This window comes from Taudactylus pleione, unplaced genomic scaffold (assembly GCF_031769625.1).
Source record: "Taudactylus pleione unplaced genomic scaffold, aTauple2 ptg000454l, whole genome shotgun sequence".
Classification (NCBI taxonomy): Eukaryota; Metazoa; Chordata; class Amphibia; order Anura; family Myobatrachidae; genus Taudactylus; species Taudactylus pleione.
Window position 1 is genome coordinate 7,759,033 of NW_028284856.1, and position 22,191 is coordinate 7,781,223.

Sequence of the window (22,191 nt, forward strand, 5' to 3'; positions counted from 1 at the left end):
GAATACGCCCCTAACTCGGAAAATAGCTGCACGGCCGCCACTTTAGTCTGATTGTGCCTTCTGTCAGCCAAACAGCAAACTGAACTCCTTCCCAATGCTATTACCACTCTGAATTGAATCGCCCCAAATGAGTATCAGAGATTTAGTAGAGAAAAAAAGGAGCAAATTTGCATCTTGGCAAAACCATGTTGCACTAGAGGTATAAAATTTAGAATGAGCGGTCAGACTCTGGTATATTTACTAAAGATCGGTATTTCAAAGCCTACACAATTCTTGGCAGCTTTGAGAACAGGATTTTAAAAGGTCAATAGCATTGTTCTTCTCAGAAAAAGTTAACAGCTGGGTGGCGGTAGTGTAACCTGGCTGGATAAATGTAATAAATTTTGAAAGTGTCTTACAGATATTGTTTACTTTCTGGCTGGACACAAATAATTTTAAAAAGACTCTTGCACTTGCTGGCTGGACACAGATATAATTGTGTCCAATAAAACGCGATGAGACTGAGTGCACATCTGCACTCAGTCTACCTTAGTGGTTCCCAAATTCGGTCCTCAAGGCACCCTAACTGTCCAGGTTTTCAGGATATCCATACTTAAGGCACAGGTGACTTAATACCTCAGTCAGTTTGATTATAGCAGTGGTTCTCAAACGCTGTCCTCAGGCCCCCACACAGGTCACATTTTCCAGGACAGCTAGTAGGTCCACAGGTGTATTAATTATTCACTGACACCAGTGATCGCAAATACGCGCTATAGCGCATATTTTACTTGAATATAAGGACCGGGGACTCACTTTTGAAAAAAAAAAAATCGGTGGGTCCCCGGGGACGTGTCCCACTTTGGCCAATCCGCTGGCTATCGATCGAATGATTGATGTCTCCCTGGCCCGGCCAGGAAAGACTATAAAAAAGTGGAGGTGGAGCCAGCCAGCCCAAGTTCAGCCACAGCTTTCTCAGAACCCGGATGGCCCTGGCACCCGGCGGCAGGACGTCCCTGGCACACGGCGACAGAACAGGCCCTGGCGGGAGGACGTCCCCTGCACCCGGAGACAGGACAGGCCTCAGCACCCGGATGGCCCCAGCGCTTGGCGGAAGGTAGGCCCCAGCAGGACAGGCCCCGGCAGGAAGACTGCCTCGGCAACAGGAAGGGAGGTAGGCCTGGTACATACACGACAGGTGCTGTGGCTGGTGGGGGGCAGAGGATAACTACCTGCGGCTGCAGTGGCAGGTTGGGTGTAAAGCCAGGGCGGGTAGCACTAAATTAATTATAGAGTTCATGCCACCTGGTGCCTTTATTAAATGTACAACAGTGTAGCAATAGCATATAATATTGGTGGGGGAGGGCAGCTGCTACTACTACTTTAAGCTTCTCTTCCATCTACCCTTACCTCCTCTTCCTATCCCCAGCACTGCCTGCCCCTAAAATCATCCTTGCCCCAGCTGTTACTCATCAATGCCCCCTCCCTACACCCAGTACTGTCTGTCCTAACCCACTCCTTGCCCCAGCTGTCATCTCCCCTTGCCCCCTCACTACACCCAAGCACTGCCCCTAACCTCTCCATGCCCCATTTGCTATTCACCTTTCGCCCCTCTAACCCAGCTTCTTACTGCCTTTACCCCCAAGTGCTATCTATCCCCAGCACTGTCCCAAATGCTGTCTGCCCTCACCTCCATAATATGTAATGGAACCCAGAAACTGTGGAGTAGGACCCCAATTTTTTTAAAGCAAGGGGCCCCGGGACGCTCACAATTTTTCGTACTGCGCAATCACTGGACACATTTTAAAAGATGCACAGGTGGAGCTAATTTTTTCACTTTTGATTCTGTGAGGAGACCTGGAAAACATGCACTGTTTGGAGTCCTGAGGACAGAGTTTGAGAACCTGTCAATTATACAATCTATGCACAAGCATGGAAATCCTTACAAGCTGGACTGTTAGCATGCCTTGAGGATAGAGTTTGGGAACCCCTGGTATACACTCTGCAATGTTCCTAGCATACAAACTACGCTCTGCCTCTTAAAGTGCCTGTCACCGTAACAGAAGCGCCACGCGACTCCAATTTTGATGCCCTGGAGCAGGATAGTGCCTGGTGGCATGTGTTAAAAAAAAAAAAAGAAAAAACCCCACACAACCCGCTGGAGTGCCCATGAAATTTATCTTTGGGAGAACACTGGCAATAGTAATAAAATGCAAAATCAGGATGGTTTTGCGTGTCCAGTATTACTATTTCCCTTTTTAAATCCAGTCATCAAAGCTTTGGCGGCTTTGAAAAAAATATATATATATTTTTTAGTAATTGTAATTCTTAGAATTAGGAAGGTGTGTAGATTCTCTAATTTTTAAGCTTCAGTGTAAAAATCAAAGCTACCCAATATTTCTGGGCAATGTACAAAAGCAGCCTGAGGGCCTGATTCAGAGCCGGACGCTATTTGCGAACGGTCGTTCAGAAAAAAGGGCCGGCTATTTAAATTGAGCGCTCGCTCTTTGCGGTCTGTTGCCGCCTCCATGTCTGAGCGAGCGAACAAAATATGCGCTCGCTATTTTGTAAAGACGCCCCCTGGCCGCGCGCATCATACGTCATCTCCGCTATTTGATTAATCGAGTACATCGAAAGACATCTGAACTGTTCGCAGTGCTTGTGGTAGGATTTTCCTACCGCAATCATGCGAAACAACCAAGTGACGTGGCCGATGACGCTGCTTTGTTAATTATGCACACCCTTAAAACGCCCGTTTTGACAGTTAGGCACGCCTGCTTTCGGATCTCCACTCCCCGTTTTCAAGCACCTTCCCCTGTTACTACCCACAAACGCCTCATTCTGTCACTCAAATTAGCAGGCATTCGCTATTTTGCGAGCACACAATTTCCGACCGCAATGATTGGTTCGCGCATGCGTATTACAACCCATACGCATGCGCAGTTGTGCGAACATCGCTCAGAACGAACGAGCGGCCGCTTACGAGCGGCTCTGAATCAGGCCCTGTATTTGCTCCGAGTACAAAAAAGATAATTAAAAATAAATACATTTGCACTACTTGCATTGCAACATTGTTTGCATGAGCCCCTTGGTGTGCATTTACAAACCCTGACCTACTTTCACAAAACTTGTGTGTGACATAGTTTAACTTCTAATGTGATTAAAAATCATATTTAAACCAAATAAGCACCTTATTTATGAATACAACTCTACAGAAACACAATAGCTTGTTCAGAAACGCCTGTTTATGTATGGGGTCTCCAGTTCCTTAGAAATGCTATTTGAGAAAGAGACCTTTTTAACCCAATCAAAAACCCAAAAGCTATTTGGTGTACAAAATATTAGCATGTAAATCAGGGGTGGGGAACCGGAGGCCGTTTAAGGCCCGCGGAATAATTTGGTCTGGCCCTCTGAGCTTTTTTCAGCTAGCCACATCTGGCTAGCTGGGTGCCTAGAATAGTACCCTGCAGTCAGAATCTATGCAGCAGTGCCGCCTGGAGCATCCGTAGAACGCTTCAGACTGTCACACCGCTGCCCTCCTGTAATCACCGGCGATTGTGGTCCCGTCCCCGTGTGACATCACATGGAGGGGGCGTGGCCTGCACAGAGCCCGCGAATAATGTTATATATATCAAAAATAGCCCTCGGCAGAAAAAAGGTTCCCCCGCCCCTGATGTAAATAATCACAATAATTCAACTGAGGCACGTAATCAAACCAAGTTGCGGTCAGACCTTTTCAATTAGAAAAGAAAACCTATTGATTTTTATTATTTCCATTTTATTTTTATAGCAAACGCAGATTTAATTTCCCTTTGCAATTGGGAACAACAGTAAGCCCATCCACGCAGCTAAGATGGCCTCACTGCATATAAAACTTTTGTTCTGCGGTATCAGAAGGAAACTGTAATATAGTATACATATCTTTTGTCTTGTGGCTGTGCCACCAAGCGAGTTGAACCTCAGTGCTGGGTGATGGTACTATAAAAGTTGTCAAAATGTTATGACATGTTAAAATACATGAAAACATTTCCTATGTAATGTAATGCACTGTGCGTAGTTGTAGAACTGTAGAAACTTATGTTTAAATGTATGAACATCACACTTGTAGAAATGTATTGTAGTAGTACAGGGCTCGAGAAAACCTGGGGCCAGGTCGCCATGGCGACCAGATTTTCAGCAACCCCCGGGCCCTGTAGTGCAGACCGCGAGCGCGGTCCACACTACAGAGTAACAAACACAGCTGCCGGCGGCAGCTGTATTTCTGTTGAAGCAGCCGATGAGAGTCAGACAGACTCTCATTGGCTGCTGCGTCGTCCACAGAGTGAGCCGGCTGGAGCTCACACATGAGCTGCGCCTTCCGGCTCACCCAGGAGCAGGTGATGGGAGAGACGTCATGACGTCTCTCCCATAGTGCAGAGCGGGCCCGGAGGAGCGGACAGCGGCGGTCATCGGAAGGAGCGTGAGCAGGTAAGTTTTTTTTTTTTTTTTTGTTGTTGTTTTTTTAAGAGGCACTGCATAGGGGGGGTGGCCGCTACTGGGGACAGCGTGGGGGCACTGCATAGTTTGGGTGGCCGCTATTGTGGGGGCACTGCATTAGGTGGGGTTGGCTGCTACTGGTGACACTGTATGGGGGGGCTACTACTGGGGCACTGTACAGGATGGGGCCGCTACTGGAGGGACAGCTACTGGGGGCAATGCATAGGGGGTTATCACTTCTGGGAGCACTGTATATGGGGACCACTACTGGGGCATTGTATAAAAGAGGGGTGTTACTAGGGGACTGCATAGGGGGGACTACTACTGGGGGCACTACAGAGGTGGGGACTACTACTGGGGGCACTGCAGAGGAGTGCCCAAAGCATATTCTTGCATCTGGGCCCACCACTCTCTAGTTCGGCCACTACCGGCGGTGGCTTTGCTTGCCCGGGGTTTTTCGGCTGCGGAGGGGTGGTCTTTCTGGGGGTTGGTTGCCTGGAGAGGGCGGTTTACCTGGGGTACCCAGATAGTGGTGTGGCCATGGGGTTGGTTGCCCGGGGCATAGGTGATCCAGTAATGCTGCCTCGGGGGAAGGGGGTTGTCTGGCTCCTACACTTTCATCCTGGCTCCTAGGTTTTAGAAAAATTTGTCAAGCCCTGGTAGTAGTATTAGTCACCTCAGGCTCCGTTCCTCGTCCTCTCTGCTGATCCTCCCTCCCCTCCCCACTCCGCTACATCCTTTCAAGGGGGCAATAAAATTGAACACGATGTGAATAGCACTGGGAAGAAGTTCCTGGAGCTATTAAGTTGTTTCCCCCACGCCCGGCACTTAGTCGGGAGATGTTAGTTAGCATGCCTTAAGCTAGGCGTCTTGCCTTTAAAATGATTCCCGATTTAAAAATATGGGAACACTCGCATGAATACCAGCAGTGGAGCCAGCTCGCACCTTATTACATAAGCCCCATAGACTCCAGCATCAATATAAAAACTTATCATAAATATCAGTGATCATATAAATGCATGTACAGGTATCTATGGGTCATATTGAATTAACCCCATTAACCTGCAATGCAAGTTAACAGAGAAGCCCGCAGATTTAACCGTAGTAATTTCAAGAAGATTTAACATAGCTTTTTGGCTCACAGCCAGTGTGCAGGTAAAAACTGAGAACATTTTATGTTGGGACTTTCTTCAAAATCCCAGAGACGCCTTCCCCCCCCAATGATTAAGCAGGCAGTTATTAGTGTTAAAATACCTTTATTTGGCCAGTAATTACAGATGTCTAGCCTCAACTTTCTAGTCGCACCATGCTGTGGCCTAACTATCGCCAAGCGTCTTTTTGTACAATGTTTTCCTTTAAAATGCATCAAAGTGAATAGGACATGCAGCTCCTGCTGATTAAAATGATATACAGCATGCTTGTATTCGGTATACAACTGCGGATGTATCTGCCTCTGAAATGTTATGTTAGTGTCACAGCTGCTGACACTAACGTAGCATTTTGCATGCAGATTTTGCTATTGGCCATTAATAGACATATTTACCTTTAGGCAATATTGATTTGCACTTTTTTTCATGGGCAGGGTTATGTCCCCATTTGTCTTAGTGCAACTCCAAACAGCCTGAATTACTGCATGAGTGCTTTTTTCAATTGAATTGCTCAGGAATCCGGACTATGCATAGCTGCACTAAATGAAAATTAGGTGCGATAAGCAAATTACAGCCGCGGTAACTTTTTTACTGCAGATAAATACCCCTATAGCTCATTCCCAATTTCCCAGGCACTACTCCAGATCAGTCTCACGTGTTTCTGAACATATGAGCCTGATCGTTAACTTGCAGAAAGGAAACGCTAAAATACAGGAGAAAGCCAATAAACTGTTGACCTAGGCAGCAGTATTTGTTCTCTGTTCAGAGACCAATTAAGTTTTGTTCATTACAGGAAAAAATAACAGCATATTGAAGTGTAGTATCCCTGATTCAGAGATAGACGCTAATACCATTTTTCTGGAGATTGACCAATTGTATGCCATTGTACATGCGCAAAAGCTGCACTGCAATTGACTTGTGATTTTGCATGCACAGGAGGATTTATTCGCAAAGCGAATGACAGGTAGTCAGCGTTTGGGGAAGGAAACGGAAGGAGAGTGTCAATAAAACATAGGCATGTCTGACCATTTAAAGAACGCAGTTACATTGGCGTTCAAGCACTTGCAATCTCCTACACAGCATGAGGGAAAATGGGCGCAGTCATTTTCCCTGTACTGCGCAAGCGTCGAGAAACTGGCCGCAGCGGCCATCCTCCAGCCGTTTTTTACAGCGCAGACATGGGACTCGAGAGGTAAGTATATTACGGGTGCAGGGTGTGTGGTGTGGGCCCCCCCCTGGACCAAGGGGCCCGTGTGCACCGCACACCCTGCACCCATTAAAAATACACCCCTGCCTCTGCCCCAACCCCTATGTGTGCTTCTGCCTGTCCCCTTCTGTCTCTCTACCCACCCTCCCCTTATATGCCTCTGCCGACCCAGCCTTTGTGAGCATCTGCTCGCTTCCCCCTATCTCTGTGTCTCAGATTGGGGAGCTCTACTTGTTTAATTTCTACTGGACCCCACAGATTCTGTCTGCACCAGCCATGCTGCATTACTATAGCCTGGTAGCACTGGACTGTTCCAGGAGGCTCAGGCGAGTCGACATGACGTCATATAGCTACATGCCGCCACAGTGATGCAGTGACACAAGAGGGCTGGCTGCAGCGCAATTAATTTAAGTTCATGTGTTTAATTTCTTTCCTGTAAGGGCCAATGTGTTTGGTTTTTTTTTATTTTTACTACCAGCGTCAATGTGTGTATTTTTCTTCATGTTGGGGCCAATTTTTTATTTTTTTTCCCTGCCAGGGGCAATTGTGTGTTCTATTTTTTAATGTTGGAGCCAAATTGTCTATCATTTTATCAAGGCCAATATGTGTGTTTTCCTTTACGTAGGGGCCAATGTGTGGTTTTTTTCCTATCAGGTCTGTAGTGTTCACTCTAGCTCCGGCGGCAGGCAGGAAAAGAGGGCGTCACTCTTGGGGGCAGCCCCCAAGCGCTGCTGACAGGGAGAATAGATGCCGGGCGCATGTGCCCAGCGTTTATTCACAGGCGGTGACCCGGACACCGCAAATTTCCCCACCCGCGGGACACTTAGTGTTCGAAGCATTAGCAAAGATGAGAGGCTGGAGCAGTTTATTTAGTAGTCTCCAGAACCTTTCAATAGGCGTATTAGGGAGCCATATATGTGAGGAAAATTAGGAGTATGAGATCTTTACCTTATGATAGTTAGGGGTTTTTTTTGTTTGTTTATTAGATATCGTGCTACTGTAGAGTACAATGGCTGATACTGAAGTCAACGTAGAGTGTTAACAGTAGCTGGAGACACTGCATCTGGGGCGATATCTAGTTTGGTTAAAATGTGGAAAGTTAGAAGAAAATGTAGAAATTGGTGAGAAGTTGTCACAGAACAGTGGAAAGTCCCTGAAAATGTATTCATATTTCTGTAGGGGTGCGGATGCTTGGTAGAGTTTAATAACAGAGCTTAAAGTAAGGCAGGTGATAAGGTTTTGATCTGACAGAGTGAAAGGAGTATTTTAAGAAAGTCAGAAACCAGGCAGTCAGAATACAAAATCACAGCAGTGGTCATCCCAATAAGTGAGAATCAGTCCACTGGGAAAAGCTAAGAGAGGAAGTTAAAGTGATTTGGAGTTACATAGGGAATGTGTGTCACGTCACTGAGGTTTTGTAGATTTAGATCAGGGTCCTTGGAATTAGCTTTGAATGTGAGAGAGTAGTAGAAGCTTGAGGCCTTGATAATGCTCCAACTAATCAGACCTCTACTAGGCAGCTATGAATGGGTGCTTAAACAATTAGGATATAGTCTTTAGGACAATACAGAATAGATTTCGGCAAAGCACGACAGGTATAGTCTTGTGGTGATACTGTACTCAGAACTGTAGTGAGCATTAACAGGCAGAAAATGACCACAGTGCCTGCAGGCGATGATACTGGAGTGCTGCACAATACTGATAGATGGACGCACCAGTGTGTAGTGGGACACCTGCTGGGATGGTTGCGAAGTGCAGAACAGCCCAGATGGTAGATGCTTGAAATGAATACAGACTGAATGGATGAAGGAAGCACTTATACACAGGTAGCTGGTGTTAAGAGTCAGTATGCCCTAGAATGCAGGACAATGGAAACTGAGTCAGATGTAGATGAACTTTGTAAGCATATGGATACTGGTAGTTGAATTAAATACAAATGCTCTTTGTAAGCGCAGGACACTGGAAGGGGAGTCAGATGCAGATACTGAACAGAGGTGGAAGCCACTGCAGCCAGGACACTGTTCTCAGAGAAAACAGTTGTTTTAACAATGAGACAGAAAATGGTTTAAATTGAGCGCTCCCAGCGCCTATTAGCCAAGTAGGTCATGTGAACGCTGCTGCTGTAATCCAGTTGACAGATAGTAGTCATGTGGACAAACCCAAGATGGCCACGCCCATACTCCGCCATGAGAACTGACAGGAGGGTAAAGGCATGCAGCAGTAGTGCCATCTCAGGCCTCAAGAATGCCAGAAGCGACCAGAGTGTGCACAAAGGCCAGTAAAGTGAAACTGCCACACCCAGTATATAGGGCATCTTGTGCTCTCATATTAGTAATGGTAGTTTTATTTCATGTAATTTGAGTTACCGTTTTTTCACAAATAACTAGCACTTTCAAAATACAAGAAGAGGTATGCTCTGATTCAGTGGAATATAGTGTGAAATGGTTTGTATGGCAAGTGCCACAGCGTGCCAGACACCGGTGAGCACGTAGCAGGTACCGCAGAGCTGGTCAGCAGCAGGGACAGGGCAGGGAGTCCCCAGTGCCCGTTGCTGTCTTCCTTCTTCCTCCCCAGCATCCAGTGGCAGTGTGCAGGCGGCCGCGGCTCCCCTGAGGGCACTCGCCGACCTGTATGAAAATTTAAAGGGGCAGGCATGCCAAACCTGATCTTCCCCCTATAAGAGGAAGTCTCTGGGCACTAGACAGTGCTAGAGTATAATCTCACCTGACATCTGTTCCTAACCACAGCTACTTCCAATGATCTGATTCAGTCTGATCCTTTTCGTACTGTGTTTGGCAATCCAGTTTGACCTTGGCTATTCTCAGTGACCTGATTCAGTCTAATCCCTGGTACTGTTCCATCCATCCAATTCTGACCCAGCTTGCTGACTAAGCTTTTACACCTCACTGTGTGCTCCGACCCAGTTACATTCCAGTGTACACCAGCACCCGTACTAGGAAACCTAGTTGGAGGTCTGCGACCTGTGCATCGGGTGGAGCCAAGTCCAAACCCCTTGCGGGGGTCCCTGATGAATACCACCGGCATGTTAAGACTCTGTGCCTCAGTACTGGGTATTAGCCAATCATGAAGTATAGGTAAGCATCAAATATCCATCTGTGAGCAAGAAAGTAATGGAAGGCATGTAAATGTACAGGAAAAGGGAAACCTCCAAGATTACATCCTTACTAAGTTCATGGAGCATTGTTATATCAAGTGGGAACAGTCAAGGAGCTACCAAGAAGATAAAGCATCATTGGCATTATCTCCACAAACAGCAATGATGCAGGTGGATTTTTCTGATAATTATATCTGTGTTTGTCAGGATGAAATCCAGAATACTCACTGGAACCAGAGTCAAGTGAGTATCTTTACTGCCGTAATATGGCATTCAGAAATATGCATTCTTTTGTTTTGGTATCTGATATTCTTGATCACTCCAAAAATACTGTCATCCCATATATAGAGTCTTCTTTAAGAACTGCCAGACGTTATAATTTGGTCAGATGGTCCTGCTTCTCAATTCAAAAATGTTGCAGAGGCTTTGAAATTCTAACCACAAAACACATCATCACATCTGAAAGGGCCAGTTGATGGAGCTGGCGGTCTTATTAAAAAGCAGAAAATGTACCGTTACAATGCAATGGACTTTGCAATTGCAGTACGTCCAACTTCCAAAGGGACAGCTATTCTCATGAATGAAAAATATATTCTTCAAAGAAGCAAGAAATGTAAACTTTCTTCATTGGTTAGAATTGCATAGCTTTTCACACCATCAACAAAGTTCATCACTTGGAACTTTGGTGAATGGTGAAGTAATTGGGCATATGACAACATCAGAAGCTTGAGGTGGATGATTGGAGGGTGGTAAAATATGACCGTGAGCTTTATCCAGGAATTGTAACAAGTATTATAAATGGTGAATATAGGGTTAATGTTTTGGAGAAAGATGGAAAGTTATGGAAGTGGCCTACAAATAAAGATGAAACATTCTATATCGAAGATAAGATAATCAGAAAAATCAATCCTCCAATACCCCTTTCACATCGCAAACGCGGGTCAGGGCCTTTCACATCGCCATAATAACCCGGGTTATTGCAGATTTGGTGCCTTAACTCAACCCGGGTTGCCCATGTTAAAACAGTGTGAAGTAATTTTTAAAGGATTTTATTGGCTCTCAATTATGACATTTTCAGTAAAGAAAAATGAGGGGCTGGGGAATGCTTGCAGTGCAGCAATCATGGCAGACAGAACACGTCACATATGCAAAGTGTGCAAAGGCCCTGATTCAGAGACGGACGCTCTGAACGAGCGCTTGCACTGAATCAGGGCGTTTTTTTATTGTTCGGCCTCCTGGCCACTCGCATAGCTGTGGGTGACCACCCACAGCTATTGCGAGCGGCCAGGTTGATGGTCAAGACCATCGCAACCATCGGGCTTGCGATGAGACCCTTGCAGTAGGGTCTCGTTGGCCGCAAGCCCCAGTGAGCTTCCGGGTCTAAATAGAGCCAGAAGCTCACCACTGACATCACTAGTGATATCAGTGGGGCCGCCCCCAAAGGGCAGGCGTTCCTTCAGGAACGCCTCCCCTTGGCCAGCCACCCCCCCTGCCTGCCTTCCAAACGGGGCGAGCTGTCAATCACCATCAACAGCTCACCCCCTTTGGTGCAAGACCCGGAGCGATCGTCGCTAGATATGCAGATCCTGACTTAATCACAAACAGACGTACAAATGTCAAAAACCAAACTGATCAGTGCAAAGTAGTTTTGTTTCTTAGTAGTTTTGATTTGTGCGACTAAGAAACACATTGGGGGCAATTCTATTCAACGGGAATTGAATAGCGCCAGGAGGGAGCTCCTAGAGCTATTCAATTCAGCGTGCTGTTTAGTCTTAAGGTGGGTACACACCTGACAGATATATCTGCAGATCGAGTAATCTGCAGATGATGGTCGTTCATATACACTGAACGACCATCATCTGCATGCTGCAGCAAGTCGGGCTGAACTGGGGGCGTGTCCTAATCACGGGAGGCATGGCCACGCCCCCTTCGAGAGAATCATTTGTGACGCTGGCAATGGGGGGGGGGGGGGCGCGATCAGCATGATCACTCCCCCCTTTGGCCTAGGAGACTGCTCGGGCTGCTGCTTTGGACAGTCTCCCAGTGCAGCCCAGCACACAGCAGCATGCGCTGGGCTGCTGTAGATGGGGAGCTGTGCCGGACCCGCTAGCGGATCCCCCCTCAGCGCCTCTGTGTACGGGCAATCGGCTGATCGCCTCTACACACTTGCCGATAGACAGATATGTCTGCAGACATATCTGTTCATTGGTTGTGCAGCACAGCCAATGCGATATATCTGAACGACGTTCAGACATATCGTCTGTACACACTGGCCGACGAGGGCACAATATATTGGCCGATCAATTGATCGGCCAATATATCGGCCAGTGTGTACCCAGCATTACTAATGATCATTTAGTCTGATTTCTCCTCGCACCCTCAGGAGTTAAACGAACTCCTAAGAAAAAAAAAAAAGTTGCCATCTCTTGTGAGTTCGTTTGGCTCAGAAAACTTCAAACTGCTGAAGATATCTGTCAACCATAATCAATCGTCAATAGTTATAGATAGATCTATGTGTTATCTAAATAACTATTGGACTTGTTATATGTAATGCTAATCTGTGGGTGCTGATCCATGGGATCCTGGGTATTAGCCAACAAAAAAACGGGATTTTAATCCCAGGATTGGAGGCAGCAATCTTGGTATTTCAGGATTAGTTAAATTTAAAAAACTGTGCCAGATGGAAGCCGCATCAGTGAGAAGCAGGCATCTGCCTCACACCGCCACTGCTACCACCTGATAGGGTGGCTATGTTTGCAGCATTGTGACTGGTCCAGCAACTGTGACTCAAACTACAGATGAGAGAGTGCACAGCAAGACTCAGGTGGGATCTTGCAAGAATTACCTTTGACAGTACCAATAGAGGAGTCAAAGCCAAATTAAGGGGGTCCCATGGGGCAAGAGGTGGAGTACTGAGCAGGAGGGCACAAGGTACACGAGAGGTAGGAAAGAGCAGGAGGCGGGGGCACATGAGGGAAGGGGGTGGGGGGATTTGGGAGAGATGCATGAGTGGAGGAGTGCTGTGTGAGTTAAGAGTTGTGTAAGGGAAAAATTGACACATTCTCCTGGGTCTCTCTGCCAGCTGGCTTCTTCTTTTATAGCTTGCACTTCAATCCTGGGTTTGAGATCTTTTAAAACCTGAATCCCGAGATTACAAAAATGGGACAGGATTGGCTTCCCTAAGGATGGGGGAAGTATATTTATGAAAGATCTAAAGGTGCCTACACACTTGGCGATGTGCTCACGATCCGGACATTGTGTCAGATTTCCCCTTGAACTCTCCCCAGCAGCTCCCCGGCAGTCGTGGGTACGATTTGGTGTTAAATACTGTCCAATGTGACAAACTATCTATTGTGCCTCCTAAGTATTCCAGTGCATTCTGACAGATTGTCAGATCTTGCCTATAGCACGGCAGATCTGAAGATGCGATGTACGACCTGTGGGGACGCGCATCGGCATTATCGTGAGTGGACACATTTTACACAATTTGTCGTCACGATACGTCGGAATCGGGCAAATCGTGTAAAATATCGCTAAGTGTGTAGGCACCTTTAGCATTACATGTATCACCACAATGCTCTTATCTTAAGATGACAATAGAGGATCCATATAGGGGAAAAAGCTTTAATATTTGAATAAAGCATTTTTTCAGATTAAACTAGAATACATATAATTTACTATTTTTGATGGAAAGTGGGCTTCTGGTGCAATGCACGTGTTTACTAAAAAAGTTGGGCAATGCACCCAATGCATGCAGACGCTTACAGGACTAGCTATCATATTTCCAAAGAATTCACCAATATGGTGCAGACAGCCACCAGGAAAACAGTGCAATGTTTGTAGGGTGAGCAGTGAGGGGGGGGGGGCCTTGCACCAGTTATAGATATGCCACTGTAGGTGTACCACATAAGACTTGGATGTTCTCGTGTGTTGAGATGAAAAGCCACAGAGTTAGAAGATGGAGTAAAAATTCATAAAGTGATGGCAGGCTCTTGTCAAACATTGTGGTGCCAAATTAATTTATATAAAATTAAGTTCACACATCTCACTTTAAATCAGATGATTTATACCAATTTAAATGTGCCTGGTTCATCAAAAAAGTATATTTTAGAATGTGTACGACTTTAAACACACATTAGTTCAATAGATGTTAGTAGCTATTTGTGGGCTAATAATTTTGTGTGGCTCCAAGTCTAGAGCAGGGATTTTTATGTAAATACATATTTTGGTCCCTGGCTAATTTAGTAAAAAGCTTTTATTACTACTAATATAAATCTTAAGCCTATTAATTCTAATTACATTTACATGTATTTCACCAGATATTGCTACCTATTTACGCACATTTTCCAAAATAGGACTTAAAAATGCCAGCTGTAGCTATGATTAATCAAAGCGCACCATTTAGTTTTCATTGCAATATGTTTCTCTATTAATATAAAGCTTGCAATTTATATTGCCCAATTTAAAACTTACATTTACATACATCCACTGTTGGCACCAAAACAAACTGAGGATTCCTGCACTGTTTCCCAAATGAAAATCAGAAGAAAATTCCTGCAGGCACATGGAACAATGATCACTGACACATGTGGTATTGAACATTTTCTGATGTGTTTCTCCTACAGTCAGCATGAGTACATTCTGAGATTTGCAGGATAGCAGCAGCTCATGGGAGAACCCTGCTGGTCAGTCAAATCCTTGTGACTCAGGCACATGCGGCAGCCCTACCCAACTAATTTCATCACCAATATAGAATTGATACAGTTTAGGAATGATAGCAAATACTCACTAAACAAACACGGATAACACCATCGCTATTTTTGGTTTCACCTTAATAGCATCCAACAGACACATGCCTAAACAAGACTAATAATGACAAAGCTCCATTAAACAAAGATCTTTGTCGTAATATTGATTACATTGCTGCAAAGACATCTTAAAACTATAGCCAAGTGTTAGGCAACCTAATACATTTTGGGGGCCACATTGGATGGCCTGCTAACAGTCTAAAGGACCGCACATTACTCTTAATCTCAATAACAAGTTAATATATTTAATCAATTAAAGACCCCTAACTAGTAACATGTCAACAGGCCTTTCAAGCAAGTTCTATAAGCTATAACAAAGCAAGAAAGAGTTGGGGGCTTGGGTGGTAGCATGTGTCCCCGAGGCCGCCTGTTGCCCATCACTGCTATATAGCTGTATATATGTGTATCCCCTCCTAATTCTCCAATATGAATACAGTTATTTCCACGGGGGTAATCTAGAATCTATCACACTTTCAGGCATTATCCGCGTTAAGTGTCTGGCGCAATGCTGGTTCCGCTGCGCTAAGGGCAGAAAACAGCATTGCACCAGCAATTTTGTCGGATTTCTGCTCGCTCGCACCCCAGGAGGGGTGAGAGAAGAAGTCCTCAGTCGAGCTGATCAGCGCGCTGAATTGAATAGCTCCGGGAGCTCCTTGCCGGCGCTATTCAATTTGCGTTGAATTTAAATCAAGCCCGTAGAAAAGCAAATTCAATAGAGTCTATGCAAGTATTCCAGAATTATACAGTCCGCTGCAAGACATAGGGGTCTATTCATCATCGCTTAATTTCTACAAAAACAGGTGAAAATTAAAATTTTCAAATACTTTTGTAGAAATTAAGTACAGGGCCATTCATTATAGAGGTAACCTATGCAATCACGAAGATCTCCTGCTTACCTTTCAGTTTAGATCCGCCCCAATATAATAGTATGGCACTTGACCCCGGGAATCTTCAGACAGCGTTTGTTCCGCACCAGGGTTGCGATCTCTCCACCCCTGTTCGGCTCCTTTAGCTGGACACCGGGGCTTTATGAGCATGCGTTAACCCCTGTTCGCAAAGGCGCACTAACACTGCCGTGTCAGACTCGCCAGTGCAAAAAGTTTCACTGCTACAGCCATGGCCAAGTTTTGAGAATGACCCAAGTATTGGTTTTCACGAAATCTGCTGCTTCAGTTTTTATGATGGCAAATTGCATATACTCCAGAATGTCATGAAGAGTGATCAGATGAATTGCAATGTCCCTCTTTGCCATGACAATGAACTTAATCCCAAAAACAACATTTCTACTGCATTTCAGCCCTTCCACAAAAGGACCAGCTGACATCATGTCAGTGATTCTCTCGTTAACACAGGTGAGTGTTGACGAGGACAATGCTGGAGATCACTGTCATGTTGATTGAGTTAAGGCCCCCATACATCTGCAATCTGAAAACCACAATTGAACAATTTGAAGATTGCCAGATCTCAGGATTTCCCAATCAAGCAATCTGCGCCCATACACTACATTTTTCAGTGATTTGCAGATCGATTGCAGCAAACACAGATCTGGCAATCTTGAAAGGCCCATCATTTTGCTAGAAATAGTCTGCAAATCTGCTGATCATGTCCACCATACACTAGCAATCTACAGCCCCAATCGATCTATGAAATCCAACATGTTGGACAATCTGATTAAACAATTCCAATCACTTTTTGGTTGCAATCTGCGATCTGTGAAGCCCATACATTGCAGATTTTTATACACAATCGATTGCAAATTGCACAATTGCTGCAATCCATCTCTGATGTATGGGGACCTTTAGAATAACAAACTAAAAGCTTTGAATGAGGGTGGAGCTTGAAATCATTGTTCTTCCTCTGTTAACCATGGTTACCTGCAAGGAAACGTGCAGTCATCATTGCTTTGCAAAAAAAAAAAAAAAAAAGGGCTTCACAAGCAAGGATATTGCTGCTAGTAAAGGGGGGTATCCACTAGACGATAAAGTTGAACGATTGAACGATAATGACAAAATCGTTCGATAATCGTTCAAAAATCGTTTGAACATCGTTTGCAAATCGTGCACTAATTGTTTCTAACGAAGTACGATGCGCGCTCCCGCTGGTCGTTTGATCGTCTCCTCCATCGACTGAACACGCAGGTCAATTTCACTTCATTGCTTACAAATCGTTTACACATCGTTCATGCTGAACGATCAAACGATGAACCACTGTCTGCCCACTATAGCTGAAAGCTCTCAATTACAGATTAAAACAACATAGTTTATTGTTAGATCTTTTGCAAATCTTTTGCAAATCCTTTGCAAATCCTTTGCAAATCCTTTGCAAATCTTTTGCAAATTGTTCAGAGTGGAAGATCATATTTCAAGGGAAACTTCAAGGGAAAATCGTTAAGAGGTTGGACAGTGATAAAATCGTCTAGTGGATGCCCCCCATAAGATTGCACCTAAATCAACCATTTAGCGGATCATCAAGAACTTCAAGGAGAAAGGTTCAATAGTTGTGAAGAAGGCTTCAGGGCGCCTAAGAACGTCCAGCAAGCGCCAGAACAGGTTTCTTAAAGTTGATTCAGCTGCGGGATCGGGGTACCACCAATGAAGAACTTGCTCAGGAATGGTAGCAGGCAGGTGTGAGTGCATCTTCACGCACAGAGAGGCGAAGACTTTTGGAGGATGGCCTGGTGTCAAGAAGGGCAGCAAAGTAGCCACTTCTCTCCAGGAAAAACATCAGTGACAGACTGATATGCTGCAAAAGGTACAGGGATTGGACTGCTGAGGACTGGGCTTAAGTTTTTCTTTGATGAATCCCCTTTCAGATTGTTTGGGGCATCTGGAAAACACTTGTCCAGAGAAGAAAAGGCGAGTGCTACCATCAGTCCTGTGTCATGCCAACAATAAAGCATCCTGAGACCATTCATGCGTGGTTGCTTCCCAGCCAAGGGAGTGGGCTCACTCATAATTTTGCCTAAGACACTGCCATGAATAAAGAATGGTACCAAAACCTCCTCCAAGAGCAACTTCTCCCAACCATCCAAAAACAGTTTGGTGACTAAAAATGCCTTTTCCAGCATGATGGAGCGCCTTGCCAAAAGTGATCACTAAGTTGCTCGGGGAACAAAATCTCTAAAATGTTGGGTCCACGGCCAGGAAACTCCTCAGACCTTAATCCCATTGTGAACTTGTGGTCAATCCTCAAGAGGTGGGTGGACAAACAAAACCCCACAAATTCTGACAAACTCCAAGCATTGATTAGGCAAGAATGGGCAGCCATCAGTCAGTATGTGGCCCAGAAGTTGATTGACAGCATGCCAGGGCGAATTGCAGAGGTCTTGAAAAAGAAGGGTTAACACTGCAAATATTGACTCTGTGCATAAACTTAATGTAATTGTTAATAAATGCCTTTGACATTTATGAAATGCTTGTAATTTTACTTCAGTATACAATAGTAACATCTGACACAAAGGTCTAAAAACACTGAAGCAGCAAACTTTGTGAAAACCAATACTTGTGTCATTCTCAAAACTTTTGGCCACGGCTGTACATAAAAAGGAGTAAAGGGGATTGTGATTTGCAGATTAGCTGTCTCCACACCAGAGCAATATTGAGTTGCACCGGTGATTCTATATCCACTGCTGGTGCATGCAGCAAGCTGGATACTTTATTATAACTTGCATAATAAATGCTAAGAAGCTTTCAGTCAACATTCTCACAATTTTAACAAGTATAAATTAAAGCCGATTGGGTCTATTCATCATCGCTTAATGTATACAAAAGCAGGTGAAATGTAATTTTATATAAATTATCAGGGTCACTCATCATAAAGGTAATGCAGGATATGACCTAAATTCATCAAGCTCCGAAAATACAATATTTTCAGAGCTTGACAACGGGAACATTCCCCATCTTCAGATGTTGTTTGTTCCCGTACCCTTGGGTTACAAAGATTCTACAGTGCTCATTTTCACCGCTACGGAAATAGCCGTGAAAGGATTCGTGGAGACAACTGATTTTTGACCAGCTGTCTCCGCATTGCTCCGTTGCACGCTGAGAGATTAAATGTTAATTAAATGGGGCACCTGATAGATAACAAGGAATAAACCCCTTTTATACCAAAAGTCCAGGGCCTGACTGAGTTGGAAACACGTTTCCAACCCGGATCAGACCCCTATCCCATTGTGGTGTCAACCCGGGTCGGCACCATTCACACCGGACCCGGGTCTGCAGCGACCCAGGTCTTTCGGCGTTGCAGTGGATGCTGGAAGATGATGTAATTTCCAAGCGCTACGGAAAGCCGGCCAATCAGCTAGCATGCGGCGTGACCCGGATCGCACCATTTACACTGCAGGGTGAGACGGGAACGGCCCATGCTCAACCCTGCATGCTAGCCGGGTCACTGGACCCGGGTTGATCAGTTTACACTGAAAAAAGTCCAGGGTTGATGCGTGTTCACGTGCATCAACCCGGGATTTTTAAGTCAGTGTAAAAGGGGTATAAGGAGGCAACGGGTGCAACTAGAATCAAGCATCAGTTGGGTAGGGAGATTTTAAAAGGAATTTAGCATAAACAGCCACCTTGATAGTAGAATGGTTACAGTGAGTTCAAAGGTTTGCAGGCAAGAGGTTGAGTACAGCAACAGGTACCTATTTACAGAAATTCACATTACATAGAAGAGCTGTTATGCTGCCCAGCCAACCACTTCGCTACAGCTACCCCGGACTGACGTGTTTGTGACCATGGGCGGTCAGATGCTGGATGTACACCAGAGCAGTTACACAAGCCGGCTCACACACAGACATACGTGCAGTATGCACAGCCCGAGAGGACACGTGTATGTGTGTCTCCCTGCCCCTTCCCTTCTGTCTGCCCGGGGTTCCCACCTCGGACACCTCTTCTTCCTCCTCCTCGTCGTCATCCTGGCTGCTGCTGCTGCCGCCGCTCTCGCTGCTCTTGTCGGTGTCGCTGCTGCTGGCCGTTCGGCTACTCCGGCTGCGCTTCTGCCTGCGGCTCCTGCCCGCTGGTCCTTCCCTGGTGGGTGAGGCCGGCAAGGCCCCGGCTCCTTGCTGTCTCCGCTGGCGCTGTTGCTTTTTCTTCAGCAGCAGGTCGCACATCCTGACCAGGCCCCTGGCCGACTTGCTGAGCTCCGCTGGCGCCTCGCTGAGCGGCCCGTGGCCACCGCTGGTGGCCTGAAGCTGGCACTTCTCCTCCTCGTCCTCCTGGTTTCCGCCCAGCGGCTGCTGCGGCTCCTGGGCTGGCGGTAACGGCGGCTCCATCATCATCATGTCTCCCCGGCCTCCTCCTCCTCTCAGACACTGCGCTGTTGCTGCTGCCTCGGCTCAGTCTCTGGCCAGGATCTCGCGAGAGCTTTGACGTCACCGAGATCTCACGGGCCGTACCTGAGGTGGGGGAGAGAGTGAGGGTGACTGGTGGTGATCGCCCGGGTGCCCCGCTGTCACCTCTCACTGCTTTATTATACGGCTTGTTAGTCTCCCTCTCGCCAGCTGGAACTGCCGGCTTTATTACACGTTCAGGTTAGATAGATTAGATTCTACATATGTACGCCTGTATGTGCACGGCTATATCTCTCCTCAGATAGTCCTCCCACCACCGGGTTCCGTGTGTGCGGTATATGGAGAGTCCGCGGCCTCACGCTTTAGCAGCTGATGCCACGCCCCTTTCCCCTCACGCGGGACGGGAGTGAAGGTGGGATACAGTCCGCGTGCTTGTGTGTGGCTGCGGTGAGAGAGGCGGCAGGCGCGCGCTCTCTGGGGTCAGTTGAGGAGAGACTATGCGAGGAGTCTGCTATCTTCCAGCCGTGCTGCTCTTACTACATGCTGCTCCCACTGCTATTACTCTAGTTCAGGGGTTCTCAAACTTTTTTGCTCTGGGACCCCGTCTAACAATAAAAATTATTACAGGACCCCAGCAAGTTACTGCAGAATGACTGCCACACATGCGTGGGCAGCAGACCGCTCATGCACAGTAGCACTATGGAGATGCAAAACTGAAGTGAGGTATCTGCTAATGCAGGGGCAGAACTATGGGAGACAATGGAGGCGCCTCCTCTATTGCCCACAATATAGTCACCCCATTTAAGGCTATTCTATATTAGAATGTAAGCTCTCGCGAGCAGGTCCCTCTTCCCTCACATGCTTCTTCTTGCCTTACAATGGCACCTAAAACTTGGTTACTGACACCCTGCTGCTTATTAAGGTGTTATGCAGCATTGTTTATAAATCATGTACTTGTCCTGCATTGTCTGTACTGTTAATAACTTGTCTTGTGTGATCATTTGTTTCTGTACTTTGTAAGGTACTGCGGAACCCTTGTGGCGCCATATAAATAAAGGATAATAATTAGTGTTTTTGTGCATATGTGATAGATATGCACCACATTTATTTTCCCTTTTGTTTTAGGGGGGCACCAAATTATAACATGCCTTCGGGCATCTGGTATGAACTTACGCTAATGCGATCATTTAATTTAGATATTGCAGGGATGAGCGCCTTTCAAAGCCCCTGTCCCTGTAAGGTGAGGCACAGAGTGACTGGGGAGGCAAAGGGTGACGTAGGAGGCAGTGGATAACAGGAAGAAGCTGTGGGAGACAGAGAAACAGTGGGTGATGGTGGCAGAGGGTAGCATGAAAGGGCAGACGGTGACTGGGGAGGCAATAGGAGGCAGAGGGTGATGGAGAGGCAGTGGGTGGCAGCAAGAAGCATTGGGTGACGGGGAGGAAGTGGGTGAAAGAGAGGCAGTAGGTGGCAAGAAGCAGCAAAGGGTGTAAAGGAAGACAGTGGGTGACATAGGAGGCAGTGGGTAACAGGGAGAACAAGTGGCTCACATGGGGAGGCAGGGGATGACAGAGGGTGATAGGGGGGAGGCAGATCATGGAAAGACAGAGAGTGACTGGGTAGGGAAGAGGTGACTTAGGAGGCAGTGAGTAATAGGGAGAAGCAGTGGGTGACAGGGAGAAGCAGAGGGTGGCAGGGAAGACAGTGAGTGACTGGGGAGGTAGTGGGAGGCTAAGGGTGACCTAGGACACAGTGGGTAACAGGGAGAACCAGTGGGTGACAGGGGGTGGTAGTAGATGAGAAAGACAGTGGCCCTGATTCAGAGCCGGACGCTCTGACCAGAGCTGCCGCAAGCCCTGGAGTGATTTTGGCTCTATCAGAGCCAAAATCACTCCCACTGACATCACTAGTGATATCAGTGGGGCCGGACCCAGACAGTAGGCATTCCCATGGGAACGCCTCCGTCTGGCAGCTACGCCCACCAAAGGGGGTGTGCTGTCAGTCACCATCGACAGCACGCCCCCTTTGGTGCGAGACCCGGAGCGACAGCTTGGCTGTCCGGGTCTCGCGCATGCGCACAACGGAGCTCCCTCCATCGTGCGCATTTTGGGGTAACATCGACCCGCTTGCGAGCGTCCTGCGCTCGCGAGCGGGTCTGAATGAGACCCAGAGGGTGC

At 46.4% G+C, this 22,191-nt stretch overlaps 1 protein-coding gene across 4 annotated transcripts in view; it reads right to left on the reverse strand.

Moving 5' to 3' along the window:
• Window positions 1-20,341, reverse strand: part of ANKRD17 (ankyrin repeat domain 17) — a 191,630-nt gene extending 171,289 nt beyond the window's left edge. For 2 of the 4 annotated variants that reach the window (XM_088448358.1, XM_088448356.1), the window contains exon 1: window positions 19,604-20,340. In XM_088448358.1, the coding sequence (XP_088304484.1) occupies window positions 19,604-20,005 (402 nt within the window). In that variant the 5' untranslated portion in view covers window positions 20,006-20,340. Of the gene's footprint in view, window positions 1-19,603 lie in introns of all 4 variants that reach the window. The other 2 variants (XM_088448357.1, XM_088448361.1) reach the window with 2 other exon arrangements.
• Window positions 20,342-22,191: the final 1,850 nt, after the last annotated feature.